The sequence below is a fragment of the Emydura macquarii genome, unplaced genomic scaffold (assembly GCF_026122565.2).
Source record: "Emydura macquarii macquarii isolate MOO-44397 ecotype Brisbane River unplaced genomic scaffold, CSIRO-AGI_Emac_v2 contig_67, whole genome shotgun sequence".
Taxonomy (NCBI): domain Eukaryota; kingdom Metazoa; phylum Chordata; order Testudines; family Chelidae; genus Emydura; species Emydura macquarii.
The window spans coordinates 3,088,494-3,101,916 of record NW_027130204.1 but is presented as its reverse complement, the minus strand read 5'-3'; the positions used below and the strand labels follow the sequence as shown (position 1 = coordinate 3,101,916).

Genomic DNA, 13,423 nt, shown 5'->3' with positions numbered 1-13,423 from the left:
CTTAGTAGGGGAGACACTGCTTAATAACAATTGTAAAGAGTACAAAATTGTAAATGTCAGCCAAAAAGTGAGTTTAACACTCATTCTCTCCTAGTTCCCTGTCATGTGCATTTATCTCTGCTCCAGAGGATCTCACCCTATTCCCAGGTGATGGAAGGGCTTCTGTGCCATGTGGTTTCCCCAAGAGTTGTTGGGGTTATCCCAGATGTGGGTCTCTGTTTTTTACTTCATCCATTTTAATTCTGCTGCTTTGGTAGCAGCTGGACTAAATTTGGGTTCCCAGGGATTCCCAATGCAGCATATGCACTTATGATTGTTGACATTAGTGACACCTAGCCTTAGATTGTTCAGAGTGTTTGGTGTGCTACCAAAATATATCTGTACAACACAGGCCAGAGATAGAAAATAGAGATTTTCAAGAATTTATAACTCAGCCAAATCTGAATAGAATTTCCTGGCACATGCAAAAAGCACTTCCCCAAACACAGGACTAATTTCCCTCCTGCAATGAGATCTCTGCTGGACACAATGGAAGTCTGGGAGCTTCTAAAAAAAAAAAAAAAAAAAGGTTCTAAAAATCTTTTATAATGGAAGATGTTGAGCAACTCAAATATAGAAGTCAGTGTCAGCACCCTCTATATTCTGTGGAACAATCTGACTTCTGATCCCAGCAAAAAAATTGGTTTTTGCCCTTACTTTGTTGTCTGGAACCTGGATTCTTGGTTGTGTTTTATTGGCTGACTGTTAACATTCTTTGTGACAGGAGAGGCAAGCTGATGTTTCTCCAACAAGAATTTTATTTTTAAAAATAAATTGATGGGCTTCCTTTTTGAAAATCATCCCAATTTCTAGAGACAGAACCTGCCTCATTTTCAATATTTCCTAAGGCACCTGGATGAGTGTTGTCCATTACAGCTACTACCACCTTTGTACGACAAAACATACAGATAAGTCTTGGCAAAGGCCTTAAAAGCTTGCCAAGTGGTAAAGAACCTCAGAAATTAAAGGAGCCAGATCTTTATAGAAAGATGGTATTTCCCCTGTGGTGTAAGAATCATTCCATAGAGAATGTAAAATCATTCAATATGAACAGGATGAGCCTTGTGTTAGAAATTTAAATGGTGATTCGTCTTTGGTTTTCTTTGCCTGTAACCTCCGAAGTTTAGTTTCCCCAACAGGACCAATACAATGTTATAAATTTCTCCTAATGCTTCACACAACCCATAGGTGACAAAAAAGAAGACCAGGAACTTTTGGGACCCATGCCTGACTTGGTTTTTCATTTTTCATGCAGTTGAGTTGCCACCAGTCAGATGATTCTTCCTCTTTCCCCCTTTAAAAGCAGACCTATCTGCATATAGTAAAGGAAGACCCTCCTTTCAAGCCCTTTATTAACTTGCAGATGACCTGGTAGAAGCAGATTCTTCACCAGATAAATGGCATCTTATTGGTTCCTTATGATTGATTTTTGTTTATTCCATATTGACTAGTCTGAATTTTGAAAGTCGAAGTCCAAGCATGAAATGCTACTGAACTTAGACTTTATGCTAATGTTCCAAAACTTGAAATAATCAATACTGTTCTGCTGAAGGAGGAACCAAATGCTACAGTCAAGATGTCAGATGAAAAAAGTTCAGTTAACTACAAACAGAAGAGAAGTATTCAAAAGAGAAAGCCAGAGAAAGTTTAATATTTTAGTATGATAAGACCATCCCCACATGACAACATTCCATGTGAGGTAAAACCCACTGGCAAACAAGTCAGAGTCATCAGCCAGAAGGCTTGGTATCACAACAGTTGTATTGCATTAAAATTAAACAACTGATATGCTAAATATTTAATAGCATGTAATTTTTTTAAAACTTAATTTCATCCTCCTTAATTAATAATATAACTACAGCACTTTCCATATAGCCAAACAAATATTCTACCAATTTCCCATAAGAGTAACTCTGACTGTTGTACTATTATTACATTATATTGCAACTTTATAAATGCCAGGTTTTTCAGAGAAAAAAAAATATATCCACACTAACAAGATTGAAACAAGTTTTCAAATTAAAATTACACTGACATTTCAAAAAAGTTTCTTATGATAAGAAAACAAGTCAAACTATAGAGCAGAGGTCCCCAAACTGTGGGGGTGTCGAGGAACCTTTGGCGGGGGCCTGGCAGAGGCTAGGCCAAACACTATTGGTGCACGGAGGAAGGGCCACCCAGCCCCACTCTGCTCCCATCTCCACTCCAGCTCTGCCCCACCCCCCCACTGCAGCGGCTCTGGGCCCTGCTCCCGGCTGTGGCTCCAGCCCCTACCCTGACCCCAGCTGCAGCTTGGACCCTGGCTCCCAGCTCCCGACCACAGTCTTGGCCCCACTCACAGCCCTGACTACAAACTGCAGCTCCTGGGGGGGCGTGGACCAGGTGGGGGGAAAAAAGGGCAACCCCAAAAGTTTGGGGACCCACTACTATAGAGTATGATTCATTTTGTACATTCTGCACAGTATAGCTATATTTACTGAGAACTATCCTACTTTAAAACTGAACTCTGCTTTTACCAGATATTTCTGATTATCAGTATAAATTTTGTTCTTCTGAATAAACTCCAGACAGTCACATAAGAATGGCCATGTGGGCTTCTAATATTCCTTTGATATATAAACCCAATATAAAAGATTTGCTGAAAGTTGGAAGCAATACACTAGAAAATGTCAGTAAACAAATGCCAAATTATATCATTTTCATTTTTTTTTTAAGTTATTTAAAATATAATTCTACCTCAAACTGTGAAACTAACGACACAAACTTGTTTACTTTGATATTAATAATAGCTAACAAGAACCAAAGGACTTCTTTTATTTAAGGTTACAGGGCTAAATTAAACTTGATCTTTAATATATCGGTTGATTTTTAAGGCAGCACGTAGCTTTTAGGAGCTCAATCCTGTAAGGTGCTAAGAACTTTAGCGCTTCTCCATTAAAGAACTTAGAGCACACATGCCTAAATTAAAGACCAAGTTCTAAATTTGTTGGTGCAATTACTTTACTGTAGAAACTAAGTTGTTTAATTGCAATTATGTCTATGTGCTTAAATATAATATAATCCATCACTGTTCATCTTTGCAACAAAAAAATTAATAAAAAACTCTGCCCCTCAATGTAAGTGTCTGGATCCTGTTTTGTGATTACAAAGAACTAGTAAAAACTAATATGACAGTTTCACAAAAGAGAGTGACATTTGAAAGGAGTCACAAATCCCCCACATCCAATTTTTTAGAACTGCTGACATACTCACTCTCTTAATGTCATCTAGTGTGTTTATTTCTGGTGAAAGTCCACCATGAACACAAAGAAACTGTTGGTTTAAAAGTGCAGCAAGAGGGAGGCAATCAAAAGCTTCCATACAAGCATCATACACTCTTTCTGAATACTTTATTTTACCTGTAGAGAATAAAAAACAAAACATTAAGTCTACTACACCAAATGAAGAAACTGCTCTATTGGTGCTTTTAAATTTAAAAACATTCCTATATGGCAAATACCAAAAAAAGAGAAAAAAGAAGCACATTTGATTAAGCTTACTTTTAAAATCAAGACCTAGACAAAGCTGTTTCAAAGAAAATTCCTGTCCCAAACTTAACTCCTATTTGTCTCTTCCTCTGCATCCTCAAGTATAAAATAGGGACAAAATGCTATAACTAATTTAGAAAGTGTTAAATAATTCAGAAAATTGAAAATAACTATTTTAAAATCATGCAGTATAGCCTATTATACAAAGTAACAGGGTATTAATGGTGAGTTTGAGATTTTTTAGTGACAAGGTAAGGCCAAGGACTTTTGTGCTGATTTCCCACATAAAAATTAAACCCCAAAAGATTTTAAAAGCTGCATGGACAGAATATACAAATACAGGCTAAAATGTATCCTTACAGGGTCCAGTTCTACACACACCTGATCGCATTATGCTCACGATTGCTTGTAGTTCCATTTAAGTCAATGCAATTATGCATGAGAATGTTTGCAGGAGCAGTCCTTCAATAGCACTTTTAGATACAATTCTCTCTTGAGAAAAACAACAGAACGGAGAGTACTATTTTGATAGTAACACAATACTATATTCCTAGACAGTACTTACATTCTTGCTTAAAGGTAAAATATTCTGTGAGGTGCCTGCATTCATGGTTGCCTCTCAAAAGAAATAATGTGTTTGGATAGAGAATCTTCAGGACCCATAAATACAGCACACACTGTTGAAAAACAAATGTATCCAACAATAAAACAATATATTTTACAATAATTTTTATAAAAAGGTTGCTAATAATGAAAACACTGTGCCTTTATGAAATAAAGGAATATCAACAATGTCTTCAAACATCTGCCACTCCAGCTACTACTTAAAACATTGACAACGATGACCATTTCATAACATTGCTCTCCTGATTCCGCAGGCAAATTCAGGCTCTGAATTATGCAACCCAGTTTTTACTTTCCTAAAAAAATAATTAAAAATAGCCTCTGGAAATAAATGTACTTCAGTGGATGTTCATTGATAAAAAGATACTGTCATTTACTACAATGCTGATGACTTTATCTGTAGACACACACATTGTTCATATAATCTGACCTCAAAGTAAAGTTTCCAGAGATTATTTGGCAGAGAAAGGGAGAGAGTTTTGTTGCCCCCCCCCTTTTTTGGGGGGGGAGAGGGGGAAGGAACTGAAGCAACACCACAAAAAAAAAGCTTACTTTTAAAACATCTATATCAAGAACACATGGAGAATACACTACCCTTTTCATTTAAAAAAAAGTTAATAAACATTAGTGATTTAGAAAAACCTGGGAAGTTAATTCTTATTCAATGATCAGACATAATATATAATGAAATCACAGTAATGAGCTTTATTTTACCATTATAGCAATTACAGGAAGAAAATCCAACCATACTCCCCTTATTGTCAGAAGAGCTTGAGGGAAATATCCCTCAATTAAGGGTCCACTGCTGCCTAAGACAAGAAAGCTGACAATCTGTGGCTTACATTTTGTATATTATCCAAATAACATGTTCCAGATCGAGTATAAAAAAATAAGTTTCAAACTACACTAACCTGATTCAGAGATTATTTTTGTTTGGTTGGGTTTTTAAGACCAACAACAAATCTAAATCTATCATTCATAGAATCATAGAAGATTAGGGTTGAAAGGGACCTCAGGAAATCATCTAGTCCAACCCCCCTGCTCAAAGCAGGACCAACCCCAACTAAATCATCCCAGCCAGAACTTTGTCAAGCTGGGCATTTAAAACCTCTAAAGGAGGAGATTCCACCATCTCCCTAGGTAACCCAGTCCAGTGCTTCACCACACTCTTAGTGAAAAAGCTTTTCCTAATATCCAAACTAGACCTCCCTCCACTCAATCTGAGACCATTGCTCCTAGTTCTGTCATCTGCCATCACCAAGAACAACCTAGCTCCATCCTCTTGGAAACCCCCTTCGGGTAGCTGAAGGCTGCTATCATATCCTCTCCTCACTCTTCTCTTCTCCAGAATAAATAAGCCTAGTTCCTTCAGCCTCTCCTCATAAATCATGTGTTCCGGCACCATAATCATTTTTGTTGCCCTCCGCTGGACACTCTCCAATTTGTCCACATCCTTTCTATAGTGGGGAGCCCAAAACTGGACACAGTACTCCAGATGTGGCCTCACCAGTACCAACAGAGGTATAATCACTTCCCTCAATCTGCTGCCAAAGCTCCTACTAATATGCCCATCAGATTTCTTTTGGCCCAATCCTCCAATTTGTCTAGGTCACAATGTATCTCATCACTATCCTCCAGAGTATGTACCACTCCCCACAGCTTAGTATCATCTGCAAACTTGCAGAGGGTACAATCCACCCCATCATCCAGATCATTAATGAAGATGTTGACCAAAACCAGACCCAGCAACGACTCCTGGGGCACTCTGCTTGATACCAGCTGCCAAACTGACATCGAGCCGTTGATAACTACCTGTTGAGCCCAAGGATCTAGCCAGCTTTCTGTCTATCTTATAGTCCATTCATCCAACCCATACTACTTTAATTTGCTGATAAGAATACTGTGGGAGATCATAACAAAAGCTTTGCTAAAGTCAAGGTATATCACGTCCACCGCTTTCCCCACATTCACAGAGCCAATCATCTCATCATGGAAAGCAGGTTGGTCAGTCCATGCTGACTGTTCCTGATCACCTTTCTCTCCTCCAAGGACTTCAAAATGGATTCCTTGAGGACCTGCTCCATGATATTTCCAGGGACTGAGGGGAGGCTGACTGGTCAGTAGTTTCCCAGATTCTCATTCTTCCCCCTTTTAAAGATGGGCACTATGTTTGCCTTTTTCCAATTGTCTGGGACCTCCCCAATCACCATGAGTTTTTAAAGATAACGGCCAACGGCTCTGCAATCACATCAGCCAATTTCCTCAGTACCCTCGGATGTATTGCATTCGGCCCCATGGACTTGTGCATCTCTAGCTTTTCTAAATAGTCCTGAACCTGTTCTTTTACCACTGAGAGCTGCTCATCATCTCCCCATACTGTGTTGCCCAGTGCAGCACTCTGGGAGCTGACCTTGTCTGTGAAGACAGAAGCAAAAAAAGCCTTTTTTCAGCCTTTTCCACATCATCTGTCACTAGGTTGCCGCCCTCATTCAGTGACAGCCACACTTTCCCTGACCTTCTTGTTGTTGTTAACATACCTGCAGAAACACTTCATGTTACCCTTCACGTCCCTTGCCAGCTGCAATTCCAATTGCACTTTGTCCTTCCTGATTTTACCCCTGCATATTCAAGCAATATTTTTATACTCCTCCCTAATCATTTGTCCAAACTTCCACTTCTTGTAAGCTTCCTTTTTACGGTTAATCTCACATACGTTTTCTCTGTTAAACCAAGCTGGTCACCTATCATGTTTGTTATTCTTTCGGCACATCGGGATGGTTTGTTCCTGCACCCTCAATAAGGTTTCTTTAAAATACAGCCAGCTCTCCTTTCTCCTCATATTAGCCTCCCAGGGTCCATATTCTACAGATCTCCCTTCCTTCCTTTTGTCAGGATACTGAACTCGACCATCTCATGGTCACTACTGCCCAACTTGCCATCCACTTCTACTTCCTCTACCAATTTTTTCCTGTTTGTGAGTAGCAGGTTAAGAAGAGCACAGCCCCTAGCTGGTTCCTCCAGCACTTGCATCAAGAAGTTGTCCCCAACACTCTCCAAAAACTTCCTGGATTGTCTGTGCACTGCTGTATTCCTCTTCCAGCAGATGTCATGGTGACTGAAGTCCCCCATGAGAAACGCTCCATTATCTTTTATTTAAAAAAAAAAAAAAAAAAAAAAAAAAAAAAAAAGGTTTTTTTGGTGAGGAGTAGCAAGCACACACACACACACAAAAGGATACTTACTGTGAAATATATCCAAAAATACTTAACATAAACAAAGACCCCAAAACTAATTCAGATATGTGACTGCAAAACAATCCTTAACAAAAAGAAGATGTATTCAACAATATCTTCACATTTTCAATATTTCCAGAGCTGTGAATTGTTCTGCTGTATTTCAAAGAACATTAACACTTTATTACTGCTTCCCAGCAGGTGGTCCAGTCTGCTGGCAGTTTGTAACAAAGAAAGTACTAATCAACACATAAGGAGAGAGGCTGGATACTTTTACAAATTTAAAAAGTAAACGTTATTCACTAAGTAAATGTGTACAGAAAATATGTAGGTATTGTACACATTAAAAAACATTAAATGAGGAAACAAATATTGGAAATAGAAGAGACTAGTAAAAATGTAGCATCCTTTAGATTCTTAGTTATTTATATCACATTTAAGAATTATTTAAACAAGTGATTGGAAATTTGCATTTTAATGTCACTTTATGCAGTGGTAAAAATGCATTTGCCTTTACAGTAGACAATATGTACATACACAAAAAAACATGCTTTTTAACAACACACAACTGTTGTAGCAGTACCTTTTCTGCATTGACTGATATTTGTTTCAAAGCAAGTGAGGGGTGGCAACAGTGTGATCCACAAAGCTCTCCATGCCACCCTATTTTAATATGGAAGTACAGTACAGAGAATTTACAGGTCCAAATGTGCAAAAAACTTCATCTTGATCCAAGGAGACTGGACTCACTAAGTCAGGGCATCTGACTACACTGCATCAAGTGGGTTCTGACTTCAGGCTCCAGTCCAAGTGTTATTACAGCACTCAGCTGGGCAAGGTCCATGTGTTCCTGCTCTAGACTAAGGTTTTATTTTAACACTGGAAAGAGTTATCGCGGGGGGGTGGGGGAGGAGGGGAGAGAAGAACATGCTTCAAAACAAACTTTTTAAGAATACGTCTCTGAGCACAAAATTAAAATAAAAAACAAGCATTTTGGGGGAGGGGCTGAATATTTTGTTTACCCAAGATTACGGACACAATAAGCTAAGATATTTAAAAGTGGTCAAAAACAAACATTTTTAGAAGGCCCAGGTCAAACTGGCTAAAAGTTGTTGGATAACCAAACAAAGTCCACAGGAAGAATTCAGGGGAGAAGAGGGAGGAGATGATTTTAATATACTTTTCTTTCCTTTGCACAGGTCCACTGCAGTGGACCTGTGCAGTCAGATACCCTGCCATGAACCACGGTAGTGACTTTTCTGAAGTTTATACCCAAACATATTAAAAAGAAAAAAAGTCTTCACTGCCTGCAAGCATAAAATGAGTCTGTTTTTATTAAATACTCCAAAGCCTTTCATAGCGCTTGCAGTTGTAAAGCTTGAATATAAGTTCCAATGTTTTAAGATACGTTATTTCCAGATGTTCTGCAAGGATGCAAATACCGCCTTCACATCTGTCCAGCACAATGTTTACACTATAAGCAGAAGCATTTCTGTAATCAACCAAAACAGGTCATGAAGATTCAAGGAATGCTGTGGGTAGTATCTTTCATTTTAACTATTCTTTACATGTTGATTTCTGAGGCATCTCTTCATTATCTCTTGCTTGATTATCACACCTACCAACCCAAAACAGCACTGTGCACACACTTGAATGGTACACATATGCATACTGCTTCAAAAACAATAAAATTTGTATACACTACAAAATAGCATGCACCAGGCCCTAGCATCGACTACTTCAAAAGCTATGCCAAGAAATATATTTACAACTTAATTTGTGTCAAACTTTTTTTTTTTAATTAACTTTAAAATTTAAAGGGACAGTCAAATTAATCTCTAAATGTAATCTATCATCCAATTCTTACTTGACCAATTCTCCAACACTTCCAAACTCCTGGACTAATGAAGCTTGAGAGAAGTGACAGGATACAGAATGCTTAGTACCCGGGCTACATGTTAATAGAGCAGTATGGACTGTGAACGCTAAAGATGCCATATAATCCATCCTCTGCAAAGATGGCTATGGGAAGGTAGGGAAATCAGTAGGGATGGTGGTAACAAAAGGGCTGGCTGAAGGACTACTCAATAACTCTTTGTCAAGTGGTCTTTGGGATGGAATGAAGCTTAGCAAGGAAGAATTCACATTCAGATGTCAGAGAAAATATGCAAATATTTTACAAGAAGATAAATAAAAGTTTTCTTACAGTAAGATTTAGGACAGAACAAATTAATATATACAGTTACCTCTATACTAAAATAACCTCTGTCTACATAGTCACCAAGGAAGAGGTATCTTGTATTAGCAGGTGATCCTCCCACTTCAAACAGCTTCATTAGATCGAAGAATTGGCCATGAATATCACCACACACTGAAACAAAAATACCGTTTCAATAAACAAGAAGTCTTTTATTTATGGAAAAAAAGACAAATTTTAAAAACTAACTATAGCAACATAACCTATTTTCCTAAAGAAAGGCATTCTTATTGGCTGGTAACCAATAAAACATTTTGATTCACAACTAAATTTGTGAATTTACACTAAATTTGGTACTTCTTTTTGCTAACCAGGAGGAATATACTATGTCTAGACACATTTATTTAAGCAATTATATAGCTTAACATACATTTATTCAAACTCAATTTTCATGGTTATTTTAGAAAATAGTGAACCTTTCTTTATTCACTAGAGGATTTATTTTTTACTCCTGTCAAGCTGCACTGAAATGGAAATTAGAATTCAAATAAAGATGCACAAAAACAATTTTGAATTATTTGTATAGTTAAAAGACGATTTATCAAAACATGTTTTAAACTTAAAACTGATTTTTTTTGTAACAAAGGAAGTATTGCCTATAATCAGTGAAGTGAACAGAATGTTTCTGGTCACCAGGTTCTTCAAGATTTTAGAACTCAGTCCCTCCTACTTCATTTTTATTGACCGATTGGAAGAGGAAAACGAGCTTTCCCACTTTTTCAATTCCCAATTGGTTTCTCAACTTTGAATCAGCTAATCATAGGAGTAAACTAGCTGAATAAACTGAAATGAAGACAGTATTCTCTCTAAACCTGCAGAAGAAGCTACTTCTGTCAAAAGCTGGTTTAGCAATTCAACAAACACAGAGTTTCAGGTGCTTAGCCAGTGACTGCCACCAGTTCAATGGTTTGAATTTTTTTTTTTTTTTTAAGACTTTTCCAGCAAACATGTACTATTAAAATATTTTTAATTCTATTATAATGATTTTAAATAGTATAATAAGTATAGACCTCAAAATAGGTGGTCAATTTCAGTTTAATTGTAAATACATTTTTCTTTTAAAAAAATAAAAATATTTAATTTAGACTTTACAAGTATCTGCAAAAATGCCATAAAATCAATTTTTATTCACTTTGAATGGCAGCTATACAATGTCAATAATGTATTTTTAAACTGGTTATTTGTCTCTTTAAAAATTAACACAATTACAGTATCAACTTTATCTAAATCAAATATGGTCTCACTGGTCAGAACCTGAAAGCACTACAGTACTTTTAAAAACAAAAGCCATTTCAACTTTCAAATTGGATCAAGTCTTATCTATTGTGCTAAATAATACACAAGAGTTTCATGAGATTGGTTTTAACTTGTCTGAGTTAAGACTACCAAGAGATCATGACTTTACACATTAAAACTTGGATTCTTAGTGCCAAACAATCATGAATATTCCTCATTCAGACCCCCTGTTCAAAACATATGTTTCAGCTAATGGATGCTCTAGCGCCATTCCACAAATTTTAGACTGCAGTACAATCCAATCTTCTCTTTGAAACTCATTTTTCTCATCTGGATTATTACATCTTTTAGCAACATTTATTATTGTTACATGATTACAGAAACTGCTTTGCCTGTTGACATTGTATTACCATCCTACTGTTTTTTCCAAACCGGTTTTATTTCTTCATTTCTTCCACATCATTTTTTGATTGAAGTTATTTTGAGTACAAAAGCAGCTCTGAGGGAAAGTTATGATTGTTGTGATAAAGGTATCTTTACATTTAATGTCTCCCCCCAAAAAAGGCCTTCTAATGAAAATGATGTGCATTTTTTACTTTAAGCATCAAAAATAAACTAAAGGTATTACCTGTAATTGGAGCTTCAACTTCTATCATCGTTTTCTCTCTTTGTAGAATTGCAGCACCCTCATTGATGATTCTAAGTGCAATTTCTTCATCTACCCGACCTTCCTTTACTAAGTGGTTCTTCAAAATGTCAACTCTAGGTTTTCCATCTATATCAAACACTTCTGCAGATGTTAAGCGATGTGTTGGTGGAAAAGGGACAGCTAAAATTTAAAGAGGGTAGGAATATCAATATTAGTAACAATTAGTTTCTTTAAAAATACACTGGATGTAAAAGTAGAACTGAACTTTACTGCCATGCAAAATGGGATAACGTTTACCCAGTGTTTTGGGTTTTTTTTAAAAATGTGCACATTTTGAAGATATCACTGTGACAGACTGGGATAAATCTGTTTCAAATTATGAACAGTCATGTACTATCTATAGAAATACTGGACACTGTAACTGCACAAGCCTGGACATGCCCAGGAGTAGCCTATTCTACAGTATTCCAGACAGCAGCCCTGCCTGAGAAAGGTGTGACACTTTATTGAAGGATTATCGCTAACCCATCAAAGAGCAATGTGGGGCCATCAATTTAGATTGTATCAAATACTGGACCACCCCTATGGAACAATGGTCTCTCTACAGAGGGGCCCACAAGAAGAGGCAAGCTGGAGCTTTTCAGTTTGAGAGTATGTCGCAGAGATGGAGGCCCAATGTAGGAGCAAGGTCCTGACCATCCCCACACATGAGGACTGGCAGGAAAGAGAGGGCAGGAAGGACTCTGCCCAGTCTGAAATATTGACGAACCTCAAGCTCACCGAAAAAGTGAGCTCAGACTAAGGGAAGGCACGTCTTAGGACTTCTGTTATTTTTAAAGATCTGTAACTCTGTGTGCTTTAGAAGCAAAGTCACTTGGTTCAGAAAATTCTTTGCTATGCCTTGTGTTCTTTGCTTTCCTGTCATGTTCTCCCTGAAGAGATTAAACTAGAAGCACGCAGTGCTTACAACCTAAGCGGAACTCTGAAGGAGCATGTGCAAGTGACTAGGAGGGCTCAAAGGGTCTCAAAGAACCTTTCAGGGTCTAGGGAAGCTGGATGTAGGCATCCTACATCTCAAGGAAGATTGTCAGACAAGTCTGAGCCTGGGAATCTGCCCTATAGTTCCAGAGCTAGAAATTCAGATGTGTACAGGTGTACAAATTCTACCCAGCTTCAGTTGACTTGGAAACAAGTGGGACCCAACAACTGGGTCCACTCACAATAGACAGGTGACCAGACAGTGGGCTAGAGGGCAAGGTTGTAACAATCACAATGAATGCAAGGATAGCTATAAAGATATATACGCTCAATATAAGTTAAGTTCAATGAAAAGTTGTTAGTTGGAGTGACAAATGTCAGTTGGAGGAAAAAATTTCTTAGAATTATAAATAAAACTAAGGGAAAAGAAAGTTTTATGAAAATATAATTCTATAGTGTAATACATGGAGAAGTTATTCACATTCAACAACCCCTGACACCAGAAACATGCAGTACTCGGTATTATGGTCAACCCCTGTTGCACACATACAATTCCTGTTATGGAGTAACCATGGATCAAAAAGAGAAATTTTTTTTGTCAAGCACACTCAACAGAAACTTAACTCCCAGATATAAGCTGCTAAAACTCATGTCCCAATATATGAGTTTGAAGAAACTGGACCCCATTTTTAGATACATTTGGACAAAACCGTTAAAACTGCTAAAAGAATACCAGACCGAAATTCCACCTAACCCCTCCTTCTTCCTTTCCCTTCCCGCCCAAGTCCATTCCTTCCCTCCTTTTCCTATTTATGTCTTCTCCTATTTTTCTACTGTAACTCCCGTCCTAATGTGTTACGTCTATGTAGTGTTGTTTCGT

At 37.5% G+C, this 13,423-nt stretch overlaps 1 protein-coding gene across 18 annotated transcripts in view; it reads right to left on the bottom strand.

Annotated features, from left to right (window-relative positions):
• Positions 1 to 13,423, bottom strand: part of PPP3CB (protein phosphatase 3 catalytic subunit beta) — an 83,835-nt gene that overhangs the window by 42,510 nt on the left and 27,902 nt on the right. For all 18 annotated transcript variants that reach the window (XR_010917983.1, XR_010917985.1, XR_010918003.1 and 15 more), the window contains exons 2-5: positions 11,545 to 11,745; positions 9,670 to 9,794; positions 4,132 to 4,243; positions 3,292 to 3,437 (exon numbers count right to left, since the gene is read on the bottom strand). Coding sequence is in view for 11 of the 18 variants with exons in the window: in XM_067537976.1 (XP_067394077.1) it covers positions 3,292 to 3,437; positions 4,132 to 4,243; positions 9,670 to 9,794; positions 11,545 to 11,745 (584 nt within the window). In the remaining 7 variants the exon portion in view is untranslated. The remainder of the gene's footprint in view (positions 1 to 3,291; positions 3,438 to 4,131; positions 4,244 to 9,669; positions 9,795 to 11,544; positions 11,746 to 13,423) is intronic.